Genomic DNA, 18,766 nt, shown 5'->3' on the forward strand with positions numbered 1-18,766 from the left:
ATCAAAGTTTTACTCTAGAAGGCACAGTTGGAGGTTATACCTTCTTAAACTAGTGTCTGATTAACAGAGGCACACATTCATGGACTTCAAGAATACAATGATAATAGGTAAAACCCCACTTAGCGTCACCATCCCAAGGACACAAAAACAGTACCTCAATAAAGATTCAAGCCCATGACCCTTAGTTGCAGAGTCCAGTGTCATGGTCATAACTCACATGCTGTCCACATAATATGAGTGAGATTGAGAGTAATGAGCTGTTCTGTGTAACCTTGCTACAGAACAGATGGGGCTTTGCTTGTACATGTCAAATACATTGGAGTGGAGCATGTAGGGACATATTCCTGAGGTTGTTTTTTCAAAACATGTTTTTGTTTTGTTTTTCTGTACAAATTTTTTAATCTACACACACCTGGATGTGAGCAATTATCTATCGTCACATTTCCTGAGTGCACCAGCCCTAGTCTACTTCAGCACTGCGGCAGTCAGGATAATCTTGCCTGCTGCTCTGTTTTATCAGGTCATGCGGCCGTACTATTGCTGAGGCCATTCAAATAAAGCCATGTCCGGTCAGAGGGGCAAAGAGGAACCTCATGCTAGCTCTCAGGCACCTGCTCCCAGCCATGCGAGACAGACTGCACCGGTGTCTGCTGCAGCCAGCTTGGCAGCATCATCTGTAACACACTATTTTTGTCTTATTCTGCAGCTGTGGTGGGAAGTGCTTGGATGGTCTTATTTTTGTGCACCTGGATCAGCACTTGGGAGAGGAAAAGCTTTATTGTTGCATGTTGTACTAGTTGGTGAGGTGTTTTCAATTGTTGATGCTGGTTTGAGATTCTTGAGTATTCAGGTGCCTGATGGCCAAATATCTGCAGTAGCTAATGTTTTCTTATGAAGTACAGGTATGTGACTGGTGGAATTGTCGAAGAGCTCAAAAGCTCAGTCTCATTAGGGAAAATATGCTTAGGTTATTGACATTGTTAGAACCCCATCTACTGCTCATTTTGCTTCTGTAGATACTATTTGATTTGAGCGCTGTGGCCCATCCTCTAGAAAGACTCATTGTATCTTTAACGATTCTCTGATAATAGAATTGCCTTTACCCTTGAAAAAGAACGTCATGCTTGGTTCCTACATCTCTTCCCCATAGCTCTCTTCTCTTCATCTGTCACTCCCTCCCCTATTGTAATACTGGATTTTGGCTCAGTGCCCATTTTTCTCCATTGATGACCTCCCTCCTCCTCCTGTCCCTCCATCTCTGTGAAGTCCACACACTCTGTCCTTTGTATCTGTGGTAAAAGGAGGCAGCGTGCCCATGGAATTCAAGTAACACATTCCACTGGATGCCCCTCCTCTGCCACACACAAACACATACTAAAACACTCCTATTGCCGCCCAGTGCTGTGCCAGTTGTGTGCGGGTCATTATGTGGCACGTGGCCCTGGATGGGGTGTCCTGCCACCCCTCACCCCCTGCCTAATTCTGCCGGGCCTTGGCAGATGCCTCCTGCTGACTCAGAACCCCATTTCTATGTGCCGCACTGCTGGATTGATGAGAAATGTTACTGCCTCTATTCCAGCCCATCAACCTGAACCCCACACAATATGGAAGAGGTCGATAAAACGATCACTGTCTCCCCCTGCTTCTCTTTTATATTCTTGTATTGTTGATGTGTTGTGTTTTCTTTCCCTCTTCAGTCTGCATAAACTGCACATACCCACATCTGCAAAGCAGTTATTTTGAGAAAATGTGGACATTTAATCTGGCAGTGGGATGTGTTTCCGGGCTTCCGTTTCTTAAAGCTTTTACTTGGCCTTCATCAGAGATTGTCTGAACAGATCCTCTGCTTGGGCAGGACCTCCACAGCTTACCTCATGGGATAAAAGAAACTTTCACAAAGGTTGTTCTACTTCACAAATGCTAGAACATCTCTGGACTGACTTCTGTAATTTACAAAGCCATCATTGAATCCAACACACATGCATGAAACTCATGGCCCTATCTGCTCCTCTCAGCACTTCCCTGCTAGGGCATGTTGATAGTACAGTGTCAGTAATGTAATGGGAAACCCAGAAGACTGGCCCTGCAGTCATTTTTGAGTGGGGTGTACATTCCATCCTCCCTCATGGTGGTCAATAGAAGGCACCAGTATGCTCGGATTAGGAGTGTATATTTTGTGTTTATTGTTGCTAGATTTCCCATGGCTCATCTAAAGGCCTGCCAGGCCTTGCTGGGTCATCTAATCTCAGGTTGAGAAAAAATAAATTTCACTTTCCACCAAAGTGCTGTTGAGGTAGGCCAGTTTATCCATCACATACACAATTGATAGAGTGGGGTTTTCATCCTCTAAACTGAACTTGTGTTTCTCTGCCCTGGAGTTTATGGATGTGCGCGGTTTCTAGAGGCTCTGCCTCTACCTAGTGAGGTGGGCTTTTCCAGCTTGCCCATGGCGATAGGCGCCCAGGCGCTGTGGTGCCAAGTTCCGAAGGGTCCAGCTGGCATGGCTAGGGCCCTTTGTTTGACTATGCTCTGTATTCTGCCCCAGTTGCGCAGTGTTTTGTCACTGGCCTGAGTGGCTTGCCGATGGCAATGACCTTGGCAAAAGACTGAGGTGAGAAACACTGTATTGTGTGAGCTGTAATTGTTGCCTGCATACTGCAACTTTATAGTTTTATTTTGTTTCAAGAATCTTTTAACTTTAACTATAAATGTCATGAGAATGCTTCATGCTTTTTGACATAAGCCATTCTTTTTAGACCAGCAGGACACATATGCAAAGTTTAACAAACTTAGAGAGAGAGAGAGAGCAGAAGTACTTTATTGGCCAGCTTCCCTACAGAGACCTTCCTTTGGTTGCCCTCTCAAACAGGGACAGAGGGCGATTTATGAATATTCATGTTGCTGTCCTTGGTTACTAAAAGCAGTTTAAATCTACATAATTTGTGTTTAAGTGCCTTTCAAATGGCCTTTTCCTTTTTGACACTCAAGAAAAGGAGCCATACTTTGTAATCAAGCTGCCATTGTAGGACAGATCCTAACAGTCCAAATGCTACTCAGATGTTCTGGCTAGAAGCAGCCAAAGGCTGTTTTTAAATCACTTGTGCTGGTGATCAGAGCCTCAAAAGTGGTTCCAGCCTCATGAGCCTGAATGAGGTGCAATTTTGCATTGTCAAAGCGTTGGATAAAAAGACAAGGTTACTGAATTTAATGATGTGCTTGTGTAGCCTACATGTATAGTACTAGGAGAAACTGTGTATCTAAATTATTTCATTTACAAAGATTTTTTTTAATTATTTTTTTTATTTCCAGAGCTTTAGATTTATAATCAAAATTTCCACATAAAGCACTTTTTATAAGCTGTCATTGTTAAAAATAGTGTTTTTTTTTTTTTTTTTTTTTTTACATTTTTATATAGTCTTTCTTCCATTGATAACATTGCATTGGGCAAGAATGTGTTCCATAAATTATTCTGTGGAACTGTTGGTGCTCCGATTGTTTGTGTCTCTCCTGGCTTGGTGTAGAGAGATTGTCATTGGTGAGCTGCTCTTTTGAGAGCTTCAGGGTTGTTTTAATGAATGGATGTCTGGCAATAGGCCTTTCTTTGTACACAGAGCCCAGCTAAAGTGCATTGTGTTGTATTGTTTACAGAGCATTTCCTATTATTCTGTATGTGTGCACATGCGAATGTCAATGAAAGCCTTTAAACAGTTCAGTCTGAAATAACCAGTTTTACTTATTTTGGCCAAATTTTTTTGGTTTTCACACATGCAAAAGATGTTCAAGGAGGTGGTCCAATTTATCAGTGAACCAGTGATCAAATATATTTTCAACGTATCTGTATAATTGCACACCTGAGTGACCTGATTGGTCAGTTTGATGTGATTAATCAGTCACTATTGAGCAGATTCTTGCAGTAGTGAGACCATGAGAGATAATCTATTAAGAACAATGCATGGGGACCACCTGCATAAATGCTTCTGAATGTAACAACTTTGTCTTGGTTGGCTTGCTTTTATTAAATAAGAGTGGCATATCTCATATGTTTTTTCAGGGCATGTATCTGAACTTTATTAGATGTTTTATCCCAACTTTTTATATAATGTTTTATAGGTTGTCAACAAACTGGAAAAACTATTATCACAATGCATGAGAGGCAAGCATTCTGTTCTAACAAAAGGGTATTGTATTGCACTGATAGAACACTATCTCACTCCAGGCCTCTTGGTCTAGGCCTCTGTGTGCTTGAGTTGGTGCTGGCACCAGTGTCCCTCCTTTAAATTTCTCCATCTCCTATCTGTTTGTCCTTGTCCTCCTCTGCTCCTCTCTGTCTGGGCTGCTGATCTCCCAGCAGAGGTGGTATCGCAGGACCCTGCTTCCAAGCTGACACCTTCTAACCGCTTCAGGCTTTTTTGTGGGCAACAATGGCAGGCCAGGTCCCAGCCTGAGGCCTAGACAGACCGGTTGTCAACAAAAGGGGCCTGTGAATCGGAGGCCCAGTGGGCAGCCGGTGCAGGGGGAATAAAGCAGGTCAGGGCCAGATTAAGAGTGCTGAAGGGAACACAGCGCAAGGGTAACGGGTGCATGCCAGCTCAAAAGGCACGTCTGAGAGAAACAGAGGGAGGGAGGCCATAGACAATGAGGAGTTTAAGGAGAAGAACAGGGGGATAGTTGGAGGAGGAGCATTTGTAATTAGAGATGCCGCCATTGCTGCCTCAGCTGATTCCTTAGCTGCACACACCTTCAGGGTCTCATTGCCGTAATGCATGCAAAAGCTAAGCTGGAAGGGCTTGTTGGGAATGATTCCTTTGTGTTTGCACTGCCCCCCCTCCCTTTTTTTCCCCCTTGTTCTTATGCTTAGCTTGGTTTGATGAGCATTTTTTGCAGGCAAATGCAAGGAGGGGTTGATTGGAGATGTTATTATAGGACTATTTAATGGACAACGCAAAGATCTACTTCAAACTTCTTAGCATGATTAAGGCCTCTTTAAATAAAAAGAGGATGAATAGTTAAGTTTAGAAGGCACCGGGGAAAAAATTTAGGCAAAGTAATGCAGCTGGAACAAGCGCAGAGTACATATTGACATTTTCTTACCTTGTAGATGTAAACACAACAAACACAACAGATGTGAGCTTATTGGTCCTCAGAAGGTTTTTTCCATCTTTTATCTGATACTGGTTTTACAGTTGCAGGGCTAACTGAAGTCATACAACCTCATAGGAAACAGTTAAGGATGGAATGCTGTGGGAGAGCAGAACCTCATAGCAGAAAAGAAGCCCACACAAGTTACGTGCAAAAGCCATTTCATCAGCCAATCGGTTTTGCCTTTTTCATATTGATTGGGTATTTATTTATTTTTTCGGATGGATGACTCATGAAATAAGCTTCACTAAGCATTGTCTATCAGTGCAGGCTATGCTTCTAGCATGAGTGCTGTTCAAAAGAGCCATTGTGTCCTGCAGACTGCTGCCTGTCAATTGCAGGCAAGCAGATGGTTTATACATGTTCGCATATTAAACAGAATCAAGTCTGCATTTAGGGAATTGAGCGGTTAAAGGCCAAAGTGCTGCAAAAATATGAGTCCATGCTGGATGGGTGCTTGGAGGGCACATGCTGATGCACAAGGGCTGATGGTGGCCATTCACAAACAATCCATCAGTGATCAGGGAATGCACAGGCCAGTGACCTTTATAGCTGTCAGATTGTTTTAAACATGCGAACTGCCCTCGTCGAGTTATGGGCTTAAAACAATACACAACCAAATTCTTTTAAAGCACCGACTCTGGATGTGGGCTGATAATATGCCTTTTATGCATGAGACTAGCATTGGCTGGTTTAATTGTGTTTTTTCTTTCAATTTCAAAGCAAACAAATTAAAATGTAACTAATTGAATTAGAGTTGTTTTTTGTGTCATATGTTTGTTGAGATGTAAATGGCAAGGCATATTTGCTTGCTTTAATAGCATCTGCATGAAGAGAAGAGCAGCCCAAGAAGTACTATCTTTCTAGTAAGCTCTATGTACCATACACTCCTCTATGAGCAGGAGAAAGGAAACATGCATATTCAGCTAGCTTTTTAGATGGAATAGAAGAAAACCTTGAACAGAAATAACAATGAATGGATATCTCCCCACCGCTCTTTCCACACTGTATGTTTTCACTTCAAGTGCATCTGCTTTTATCTCAAGCAGGACATCTGGTTGTGCTTACTGCCTGTCCAAAAGTGCGATTCATCTCCCTCTTTTTGCCTGTACGCCTTCAAATTCATCCGCCTCTCCGGCTTGTTTTCAGTCTTCGCTGGGTGAATTATCCGAGAATAAAGGCTCTTCAGCCAGGCCTAGTTTGCATCAGATGCTAAATTGTTGGTTTTGAACTCCCTGGCGCTGTATTTAATTTCCCCCCTTCACTTTATGCACAATGCACACAGCTCAGGCTAATGGAGACTGCGTACTCTTTGGTCTTATCTGTATTTCCACGGAAGTCAGACCTGCTACTTGTGGTGGCCAACTGAAAGGGAAGCTGATAGAGCCCTCTGCACCTCTTTCTTGTGGTTCACAATTCGGTGGATCAGAAATTAATTACGGATGATCGTGACAAATGACTCAAGTGAACGGTCCATGGCTGGTGTTTGAGGACCATCACAAATGAATCAATCAAGCCTTTATCAGAGTAGATAGAAGCCCCCTGTGCACGGCTGAGTGTGTGTGCATGTGCATATGCATGTCTGTTGTGTAGAGATATATGGGTGGGGGAGCAGGGATGCTGATGCGGTGTTAACCATATTGCTGCTGGGACAGATGGAAGATGGAAAGGAAGGAATGGGTGGGAAGAGGAGAGGAGGAGGGGAAAGCTCCCGTGCGTGCAGCGTTGGCCCAGTGCCTGCCATAAAGGACCCTGTTTAGCCTCCACAGCTGATTTTAGGTTAATGGTTTGAGTGTGTAGAGACTTTGCTGTGATTGCCTGAATGGGTCTGGAGTGGGCATGTCCGAGGGGGTGGCAGATGGTGCAGATAGAGTGAGACTACAAGTAAATGAATGAAATTGGGGGACTCCTCTTCTCCGTTTTTCTCCTCCTATCCTGTTCCCTGATCAGTGGTCATTGCTGCATAGAATAGTGTGAGCTCCCCCTATGCCTCCCTCCACAACAGATGGCCACTGGAGCTCAGTGGCTAAAATTACTATGAAAGCCAAGGCTGGATGAGCGTGCATTAGTGAGAATCGCTAGCGGATTAATTAAGATTGTTACACATACACAGAGAATTGCAACCTGGCTGGATAATTCTGTTTCGCGATGCTGCTAACCAAGCCATGAAGCTTGGCGCTGAGATTAGAGTTGGGTCGAGAGTGTTGGGTTCGGTGTCCTGAGAGAAAACTCTTGTGTCATGTGGACTGTGACATGTAAGCCCCCATTGCTTCCCCAGAGACACATTACTCAGAGCAAAGATCTGCAAATTTAGCCAAGCCCAGACTACATGTTTCGGTGTACTGAAGTGCACAAATTATATCTAGGCTAGGGTGTACTTCATTTTTCCTCGTGCCATTCTGTCTCTCTCAAGGTTGGGCTCTCTGCCTTTCAAGGTATGCTCTTTTTACCGGGAGCCCGTATGGACGTGTTTATTGCATACGCACTATTGTTGCATTGTGATACTCTTTTAGCTCCGTCAATGGGAAGTGCATGCAGCGATGATTGCGCAAAGACACAGAGTGTCCATGTCTCTACATGGAAAGTCCAGGCATACTGTGCTGATTGTGAAATTTGTGTCATACACACTATGCGCATGTCATACCGACATATCGAATACCGAAGGATACTTTGGCCTTTAGTGTAGGGTTTTGTTGTATATCTCACATGTGAGGAAAGGAAGCATCTGTTGTTAGCACCTTGCTGCCGTTAAAGTTTGGTTTGGTGTGCTACTTTCTTCTAGATAACTGTACATTTGTTTATGCCACAAAGTCTCACCTAGTTTCTTTCTAAAGTTTCTAAGCTGCCAGTTTCAAGTACACACTAAACACTATTGCCATGTTTTGTGGCCTCAACCTTGTGTACATCCAATAATCCAGTTTAGCGGGCCTCTCAAGAACAACTAAATCAGCTGTTGTGCATTTGCATGCATTTATGCCGGTTACGGACACAACAGCCTGTTTTGCAGATTCCAAGACACAATTTAGAGATTTGTGTATTCCGTCTTTGTATGCGTTCTTACAGTGGTCTGGATGACGTTGCATGGCTCATTGTGACTGACATCAACCCTCCATCTATGACATCCATGCTCTCTCCATTTCACAGCACAGTTCATCTCCCTTTCATTCCATCCCCTCTGGTAGGATACTCTCAACCAGGTATCAAATGATCAAAGTTCTCAAAGGGGGGAAGGGTCCAATCTATGCTTACACCATGATGGAGGCTTGCTTGAAAAGAGCAGTCAAGGAGAGGATGGTGGAGCAGCATTCAGTTATTTTACCCAAAGCAATGTAAAGTTTTGGCAAGTTGTTTAGGACATCTACTTTGTGCATGACATGAGTAATTTTTCCAACAATTGTTTACAGACAGATTGTTTTACCTTTAATTGACTACATCACAATTCTAGGGGGTCAGAAGTTTACATTCATTAAGTTAACTGTGCCTTTAAGCAGCTTGGAAAATTTCAGAAAATTATGTCAAGCCTTTAGACAATTAGACAATTAGCTTCTGATAGGAAGTGTACTGAATTGGAGGTGTACTTGTGAAGTATTTTTAGGCCTACCTTCAAACTCAGTGCCTCTTTGCTTGACATCATGGAAAAATGAAAAGAAATCAGCCAAGACCTCAGAAAAGAAATTGTGGACCTCCACAAGTCTGGTTCATCCTTGAGAGCAATTTCCAAACGCCTTAAGGTACCACGTTCATCTGTACAAACAATAGTACGCAAGTATAAACACCATGGGACTACACAGCCATCATACTGCTCTGGAAGGAGACGCATTCTGTCTCCTAGAGATGAATGTAGTTTGGTGCGAAAAGTGCAAATCAATCCCAGGACAACAGCAAAGGACCTTGTGAAGATGCTGGAGGAAACAGGTAGACAAGTATCTACAGTATATCCACAGTAAAACGAGTCCTATATCGACATAACCTGAAAGGCTGCTCAGCAAGGAAGAAGCCACTGCTCCAAAACTGCCATAATAAAGCCAGACTACAGTTTGCAAGTGCACATGGGGACAAAGATCATACTTTTTGGAGAAATGTCCTCTGGTCTAATGAAACAAAAATTGAACTGTTTGGCCATAATGACCATCGTTATGTTTGGAGGAAAAAGGGTGAGGCTTGCAAGCCGAAGAACACCATCCCAACTGTGAAGCATGGGGGTGGCAGCATCATGTTGTGGGGGTGCTTTGCTGCAGGAGGGACTGACGCACTTCACAAAATAGATGGCATCATGAGGAAGGAAAATGATGTTGATCTATTGAAGCAACATCTCATGACATCAGCCAGGAAGTTAAAGCTTGGTCGCAAATGGGTCTTCCAAATGGACAGTGACCCCAAGCATACCTCCAAAGTTGTGGCAAAATGGCTTAAGGACAACAAAGTCAAGGTACTGGAGTGGCCATCACAAAGCCCTGACCTCAGTCCGATAGAAAATGTATAGGTAGAACTGAAAAAGCGTGTGCAAGCAAGGAGGCCTACAAACCTGACTCAGTTACACCAGTTCTGTCTGGAGGAATGAGCTAAAATTCCAGCAACTTATTGTGAGAAGCTTGTGGAAGGCTAAACGTTTGATCCAAGTTAAACAATTTAAAGACAATGCTACCAAATACTTACAAAGTTTATGTAAACTTCTGACCCACTGGGAACGTGATTAAAGAAATAAAAGATGAAATGTATAATTCTCTCTACTATTATTCTGACATTTCACTTTTTTTTTTTTTCTCCCCAATTTGGAATGCCCAATTCCCAATGCGCTCAAAGTCCTAGTGGTGGCGTAGTGACTCGCCTCAATCCGGGTGGCAGAGGACAAATCCCAGTTGCCTCCGCATCTGAGACTGTCAGTCTGCACATCATGTGGCTTGTTGTGAGCGCGTTACCACGGAGACGTATCGCGTGTGGAGGCCCACGCTATTCTCCACAGCATCCACGCACAACTCACCATGCGCCCCACCGAGAGCGATAACCACACATTATAGTGACCATGAGGAGTTTATCCCATGTGACTCTACCCACCCTAGCAACCGGGCCAATTTGGTTGCTTAGGAGACCTGGCTGGAGTCACTCAGCACCCCGTAGATTCAAACTCATGACTCCAGGGGTGGTAGTCAGCGTCAATACTCGCTGAGCTACCCAGGCCCCAACATTTCACATTCTTAAAATAAAGTAGTGATCCTAACTGACCTAAGACAGGGAATGTTTTCTATGATTAAATGTCAGGAATTGTGAAAAACTGAGTTTAAATGTATTTGGCTAAGGTGTATGTAAACTTTCAACTGTATAACCAGTTTTTACAGAGCTGCTGATAAAAAGCTAAATTATCAGCATCAGACGATTAGATGAAAAGTAAACTGGATATTGGTATCGGATGTTGAAATCCTGATTTGAGCATCCCTAATATTCCAGTTGACTGGGTTTCAAAAACTAATGATGATGATTAGTGGACTGAGACACTATCTCAAAAAGGACTAAAACATGTAGATGGGTACAATTTGAATATGAAGAAGATAATGTTTTTTCTTTGTTTCACTGTTTAAATATCTATTTGTTTGTGGGTGAATTGAAAAAAAGGTCTCCGTTTGGTTCTTTTTAAGAGGACTAAAGTGTTAAAACCCCAGTAATGTTTTGGCAGTTTAACATATGCAAAATATTACTTTTTTTTTTTTTTTTTTGTTGTCTATCATAATTGCAATATTTTTCAAAATAATAGCAATATGACTTTTTGTCCAAATCGTACAGCCCACTGGAGAGGGTGGGGGAGAGCCAGTGATGACACAGAGAATAAAAAGACAAGGAGGGCTCTTCATGTCCATCAGTAGCAGATGCATGCTCTCTCCAATGCAACCCATCACATGAGCCTATGGGCTCATCTGTTCCTCGGTAACCCCACCAACAGACCGTGTCAGAGACACTTTTGTGGCCGATTCTACCTCGCATACCTCAAATTCGCTATCTGTGTGAGCAAAAGAGCTTTTTTTTTTTTTTTTTAATTAGTGGTGCTTGCTAAGGCACTATTATTAACACTATTATTGTTGCAAATACATAAGGTTAGGGGTGTGAACAAGCTAAGGCTCAGCGTGTAACTCATCCTGCACTGTTTGTGCTATTTCTCAAATCATGCGTCTTGTTGAGGAGAGGAGTGATTACTTTTCTAAGAGATCTGACTTAATATTTTCCTATGGTAAACGATAAAACGATCAAAAAAATTTAAAGACTTGCATTAAAGGAGGCCCAGTGTTTTAAAGCACATCCACTTAGCCACTGCACTATAGCTTTGACACAAACAAAATCTTTGTTGTAGCTTTTGAAGCTGAGAGTTGCCCCTTCCCAATTTTTATCTTTATCTTTTCTAATTGTCTGTACTATTTTGCTGTTGCATTTCTTGTCTTTATTCTATTACTCTTTCTCTTTTTCTGTATAATTCTCTCTCTTTCTCCTTTGTCTGAAAATAAAAGCACTAAGTCATCCCCCTGCAAGAAGTGATTCTGTATCTAATAAAGGATGACATATAGGGGGGAGTATACTCCGACAGCACAGAATAGTAGAGTGACTCCTCTTAAAAGCAGCTGGGAGATTTAAAGCACAGATCTATATATTTCATCCACCATTACTGCAAACGTTATCATTGTAGAGAGGCTCGTTCAGCAATTGTCAGCTGCATTTGATACTGGGTGGCATGTGTGTGCTTCATGTGACTAATGCGGTCCAGTCACTGGAAAGATCAAGCAAAACTGATGGTGTTACCCAGCACGATGCATTGTTCTGTTCAAATTCAGGCCTATTTAGTCTCAACTGTTGTTTTTCAGTGCAAGAGAATGGCATAATCTGATAATGCAAAGTTTCGCATAAAGACACCCTCATTGCCTTAGGCAGTTTTGACATAAAACAATTCATTCTTTGCTTACAGTGCTGTGAAAAATATTTGCCTTCTTCCTGATTTCCTCTATTTTTGTATTAGATCTTCAAACGAGATATAACATAAAACAAATGCAACCTGAGTAAACACAAAATACAGATTTAAAATATATATTTTTAATTGAAGTAAAAAAGTTATACAACACCTATATCACCCATGTGAAAAACTAACTGCCCCCTTAAACTTAATAGCTTGTTGTCCCACCTTTAGCAGCAACAACTGCAAAAAAAAATGCTTCCAATTACTGGAGATCAGTCTTTCACAATGCTGTGGCGGAATTTTGGCCCACACTTCTTTTCAGAACTAGTTTAGTTGAGCCACATTGGAGGGTTTTCATGCATGAACTGACCGTTTAAGGTCCTGCCACAGCATCTCAGTTGGGTTCAATTCAGGACTTTGACTAGGCCACTCCAAAACTTTAATTCTTTGAGCCATTCAGAGGTGGACTTACTCCTATGCTTTGGATCATTGTCTTGCTGCATAATCCAGTTGTGCTTGAGCTTCAACTCACGGACTGATGACCGGACATTCTCCTTTAGGATTTTCTGGTAGAGAGCAGAATTCAGGTTTCCCTCAATTATTGCATGTCGTCCTGGCCCTGAAGCAGCAAAGCGTCCCCACACCATCACACTACCATCACCATGCTTGACCGTAGGTATGATGTTCTTTTTGTGGAATTCTGTGTTTGATTTACACCAGATGAAATGGTACCCCAGTCTTCCAAACAGTTCCACTTTCGACTCATCAGTCCACAGAACATTCTCCCAAAAGGTTTGAGGATCATCAAGGTGTGTTTTAGCAAAATTCAGACAAGCCTTAATGTTCTTCTGTGTTAGCAGTGGATTTCGTCTCGCCACTTCCATGGCTGGCATTTTTGGCCAGTGTCTTTCTGATAGTGGAGTAGTGAACAGTGACCTTTATTGATGCAAGAGAGGCTTGCCTTTCCTTGGATGTTGTCCTTTGCTTTTTTGTGACTTCCTGGATGAGTTGTCACTGTGCTCTTGGAGGAATTTTGGAAGGTCAGCCACTTCTGGGAAGGTTCACAACTGTGCCAAGTTTTCATAATTTGGAGATAATGGCTCTCACTGTGGTTATTTGGATTCCCAGAGCATTTGAAATAGCTTTGTAACCCTTCCCATACTGATGTATTTCAATCAACTTTTTCCTCATTTCTGAAATTTCTTTCGACCTTGGCATTTTGTGCTACTGGGTGAGGCCTTTTAGCCAACTTCATGCTGCTGAAAATGTTCTGTTTAGGTGTTGATTTGATTGAACAGGGCTGGCAGTAATCAGGCCTGAGTGTGTCTAGTCCAGCTGAACCCCATTATGAATGCAGTTTCGTAGTTTTGGGGATTTAGTAACGAAGGGGGCAAATACTTTTTCACACAGGCCCAGTTTGTATTGGATAACGTTTTTGCTTCAATAAATAACATTATCATTTAAAAACTGTATTTTGTGTTTACTCAGATTGCCTTTGTTTTTTATTTTAGATTTTGTTTGAATTTTTGAAACAATTTAGTATGAGATATGCACAAAAACAGAAGAAATCAGATACTTTTTCACAGCACTGTATGTCACAGTAGGCAAGGTGATTCATTGTTGGCCTTGCAAATGTCAAAAACAAGCCATAGGTGCCTGGGTAGCTCAGTGGTAAAAGACGCTGGCTACCACCCCTGGAGTTCACTAGTTCATATCCCAGGGCATGCTGAGTGACTCCAGCCAGGTCTCCTAAGCAACCAAATTGGCCTGGTTGCTAGGGAGGTTAGTCACATGGGGTAACCTCCTCGTGGTCGCTATAATGTGGTTCATTCTTGCTGGGGCGTGTGGTGAGTTGAGCGTGGATGCCGTGGTGGATGGCGTGAAGCCTCCACACGCTATGTCTCCGTGGCAACGCACTCAACAAGCCACGTGATAAGATGCGCGGGTTGGTGGTCTCAGACGTGGAGGCAGCTGGGATTCGTCCTCTGCTACCCGGATTGAGGCGAACCACTACGCGACCACGAGGACTTAAAAGCGCATTGGGAATTGACCATTCCAAATTGGGTAAAAAAAAAATAAAATAAAAAAAAGCCATAAACCCCCCTCCATGGATTACTGTTTGCAAACAGGATCTTTCCCATAATGTTCACGCAGTCAGTGCTCTTAGAGCTGTGCTTTCTTCGTAAAGAGATGTTAGTTCTTTACAGTGCATCACAGTGAAATCGCACAGCTTGATTGCGCTCGCCATATTGCTTAAAAGAAAAATTAACCCTATAAAAGCACTCTTTTCATAGTCACTCCCGTGAATCTTTGTCTTTCTTTCCAAATTCGCTTTGAACTCTTCATTGTGCCAAAAGTAATTTGCAACACATAGGGGCACTCCCTCTCCTTTTTCTGTCTTTTATCAAAATGAAAACAGACATCACCATAAACTCCCCTTAATCAGATGACTCTGTTGTGTTGGCTGTGCCTGAAAGGGTTTGGCAGTAAATTGGACGTCGGATTTCTTTTCTGCAAAATCTCGGGCTGAGGAGGGGGCCGAATTCTCAGAAGAACTCGTCTGGAAAAGACTTTTGTGGGATTTGGCAAGGGAACAGCCAGCTTTGCTCTTGCTTATTAGGCACCCCTGTCGAACCTTAGAATTAATTGTGATGTGTGGATGTGTGCTGCTGTATGTCTGTCTGCACATGCATGTGTGGGCACATGTAGAGACACCTCCTGTCTCTGGTACACGTTGTTCTGGTCATGGAGGCTCTGATACTGTATAGAGCTTTAGTCATGAGCTGGACACATTTCTGGGCATTTGGAGTGGTAACCCGAATAAGAATTGAACTGCCTGTTGGCCGTGTGTAGAAGGGATCCCTCTGTTGTCAACTTCTCGCGTATGCACATTCTGTTAAGATGCTTTCACCTGTGCTTTTTTTGCTTGCATCTCAGCATATTAATGATGGAAAGCATTAGAAACTTCAATAATATCAATAATATAACATTATTATTATTATTATCATTATCATAGAGTGACTGTTTGCACTAGGTGTAAATACCCGCCACAAAGTGCGGCTATTTGCACTGAAATAGTCTGGGGGAAGCAAACAAATGAAAGACAAACTGCTCCTTGAGTGTCTCTGCAATGGCTTGGTCTGATAAGACCATATGAATGTGCTTTTTCTATGCGGATGACCTGGGTTCTAATCCTCCTTTTGACCCAGTTTTCCCTCTGTTTTCTGTCTTCACTCTAAATATTTGTTCTTTAATACTACTACTAATAATAAATTAATATAAAGGTTGATTTCCTCGCAGTGATAGGTTGGTGTAGGGTGTCTGTGGGACTCTAAATAAACACTGCAGTGATGCCCTGTTAGTATTTAATTTGGGGTGCAAATAGTATCTGTCTAGCACTTTGTTGCTATTTACACTTAGTGCAAATAACTTCTGCCTTATTATTATTATTATTATTATTAAGAAATCCTGTTGTCTTAAAATATCATATAGCATTCCATGTTTCTTGGATACAGTAATATTTTGAAAAGTTCATGTTGAAGCATATATTACTTTAAATCTTAAATTCTGTTATTGTGACTTAACTGACAATAATAGTAATTCATGAACACAGAACATTCTCAAAAAGGTTTAAGGATAATCAAAGTGTGTTTTGGCCAAATGCAGACCCGCCTTAATGTTCTTCTGCATTGGCAGTGGTTTTCACCTTGCCACTCTTCCATGGATGCCATTTTTGGCCAGTGTCTTTCTGATAGTGCAGTCATGAACAGTGACCTTTATTGATGCAAGAGAGTCCTGCAGTTCCTTGGATGTTGTCCTTTGCTTTTTTGAGACTACCTGGATGAGTTGTCACTGTGCTCTTGGAGGAATTTTGGAAGGTCGGCCACTTCTGGGAAGGTTCACAACTGTGCCAAGTTTTCATAATTTGGAGATAATGGCTCTCACTGTGGTTATTTGGATTCCCAGAGCATTTGAAATAGCTTTGTAACCCTTCCCATACTGATGTATTTCAATCAACTTTTTCCTCATTTCTGAAATTTCTTTCGACCTTGGCATAGTGTGCTACTGGGTGAGGCCTTTTAGCCAACTTCATGCTGCTGAAAATGTTCTGTTTAGGTGTTGATTTGATTGAACAGGGCTGGCAGTAATCAGGCCTGAGTGTGTCTAGTCCAGCTGAACCCCATTATGAATGCAGTTTCGTAGATTTGGGGATTTAGTAACGAAGGGGGCAAATACTTTTTCACACAGGCCCAGTTTGTATTGGATAACGTTTTTGCTTCAATAAATAACATTATCATTTAAAAACTGTATTTTGTGTTTACTCAGATTGCCTTTGTTTTTTATTTTAGATTTTGTTTGAATTTTTGAAACAATTTAGTATGAGATATGCACAAAAACAGAAGAAATCAGATACTTTTTCACAGCACTGTATGTCAGCTGAACCCCATTATGAATGCAGTTTCATAGATTTTGGGATTTAGTAACTAAGGGAGCAGATACTTTCTTCATACAGGCCCAGATGGTATTTGATAACTTTTTACTTCAGTAAATATTATCTTTTAAAAACTGTATTTTGTGTTTACTCAGATTGCCTTTGTTTTGTGTGTTTTTATATTTTGAATTTTTGAAGAAAAAAAAAATTAGTATGAGATATACACAAAAACTGAAGAAATCAGGATGGGGGCAAATACTTTTTCACATCACTGTATTTGAAATCCAGATGTTTCTCTTTCTGAGTGAGCTGATGTACTATTACAGTTTCTGTGTGTTGTGATGAAAGTCTCTATTGCAGTGGTTTAGAGTTATACAGTAATCCTAGTCTCCCAACCCCCTTCCTTTGGCATCTGTCATTAATAATTTAGCAGTCAAAGTGAAGAGCTAGGCCTCCTATTGGTCAAAAAGGCATACATAGTCTTGCTTCCTTAATTTTTCTTGCTTATTTCTCTTTCCTGAGATAAAAGTCTTGAGTGGAGCCTAGTTGCCTAAAGCATTAGTCTCCATGTTCCCTGGGATGTGATGCAGATGCTTGAACTAAAGCACCTTTTAGAATTAAGCCTGAATTACAGGTTCTCTTGTTGGACGTCTACAGTAATCATCTTATATTTCCAGACAACCCTTTCTAACAATGATTAAGAGTATTGTTTTTTTTTCCTTTTAATTTTAAAGACATTCGGAGCACATCCAGTTTCCTCTTTGGTTCAATTGGGGGTTGGTCAACTGGGACTTAGAGATGGATTGTGCTCTGCAATTTGATAACATCTCACCATGGCTATATATGCTAAACCTATCACCTATCTTGTGGTTTGGTAACCACAAACTAGTCTCTTGTACAATCAAACAATCAGATAGGGATTTCATACCAGCCTAGTATAACTTCAGGCATTTCTGGTTACCAATCTTGACGTACAACCTCAAGATCCATTTACGCTCATGGAGTTCAGTTACATCAAATGTCTTTGCTTATTTATCACTTTTCTTTGTTTTTTCCTATCCAGGTTTTCACCTCAGTGGCACGGTCACGGAGCTGGCCACGCAATCTGAGCCGGAGACGACACACAAGGTGGCCATCAGCTTCGACCGCTGTAAGATCACTTCAGTGACATGCGGATGTGGCAACCGCGATATCTTCTATTGTGCGCACGTGGTGGCACTCTCCTTATACCGCATCCGCAAACCCGAGCAAGTCAAACTGCGGCTGCCCATATCAGAGACACTTTTCCAGATGAACCGAGACCAGCTGCAAAAGCTGGTGCAGTACCTTATCACGGCCCACCACACAGAAGTGCTGCCCACAGCCCAGAAATTGGCTGATGAAATCCTGTCCTCCAACTCCGAGATCAACCAACTACACGGTGAGAGCTGCGTTAATGAGATCTAGATGTTTGTGCCTAACACATTGTGTGCAGATTATTTTGCTGTTCAGATGGATCAGTTTTCATAGAATAAAGCCCCTTAAAGGAAATGGCGAGAATCTTTTTCTGAAATAGTTCTGCGTGCCCTCGCAATAGTTTTGCTTTCCCTAGCAATTAATTTATCATGGTTTTTACTACAGTAAATATATTTTAACCATTATATTCATAGTGAAACCGTAGTAATAATACAGGAAAATGAAAAATACGGTAATACAAATTCTAATTAATTTGACTATTACCATAGTTTACGAATGCCATTGTTTGTTATTTGTAATAAAACCATAGTAACTACAAGATACGTGACTTTATGGAGACAGTATACTGTATTGGGAAAAAAAAAAAAAACATGGAATTGTCATGGTGACTACTATAGTAAAGCCATGGTTTCCGCCAAAAACATGGTTACTACAGTAAAACCGTGGTGAATTTATTGCGAGTTAACGCAAAACCTATTGCAAGGGTACGCAAAACTATTTAAAAAAAAAAATTCCCGCCCTGTTCTCTAAGGGGTTCTGTAATGTTATAATGGCCACATGACCAAAATTTATTTTCCTCTGTCAAATTTTATGAATTATTTTCCAATGCTTATGAGAAGGGAAGGAGATCAGATACTTAGATTGTTTACCTTTTTTCAGCTATATTCAGCACTGTGCAAAAAATGTATTCCACACATCACTTCCTGATCATTTATCCAAGTAGCCTCCAAAACAAGGAAGTCCAACCTCCTGCCCTCCGACCTTGTTTTGAATGGGAATGTAGGGGTCAGATAGAAGCCCCTTAT

At 41.7% G+C, this 18,766-nt stretch overlaps 1 protein-coding gene across 2 annotated transcripts in view; it reads left to right on the forward strand.

The window, feature by feature from the left end:
- LOC127442351 (zinc finger SWIM domain-containing protein 5-like) overlaps nucleotides 1–18,766 on the forward strand; it is a 64,916-nt gene that overhangs the window by 25,553 nt on the left and 20,597 nt on the right. For both annotated transcript variants that reach the window (XM_051700307.1, XM_051700308.1), the window contains exon 2: nucleotides 17,569–17,925. In XM_051700307.1, coding sequence (XP_051556267.1) covers nucleotides 17,569–17,925 — 357 coding nt within the window. The remainder of the gene's footprint in view (nucleotides 1–17,568; nucleotides 17,926–18,766) is intronic.

The sequence above is a fragment of the Myxocyprinus asiaticus genome, chromosome 6 (genome assembly GCF_019703515.2).
Source record: "Myxocyprinus asiaticus isolate MX2 ecotype Aquarium Trade chromosome 6, UBuf_Myxa_2, whole genome shotgun sequence".
Taxonomy (NCBI): Eukaryota; Metazoa; Chordata; class Actinopteri; order Cypriniformes; family Catostomidae; genus Myxocyprinus; species Myxocyprinus asiaticus.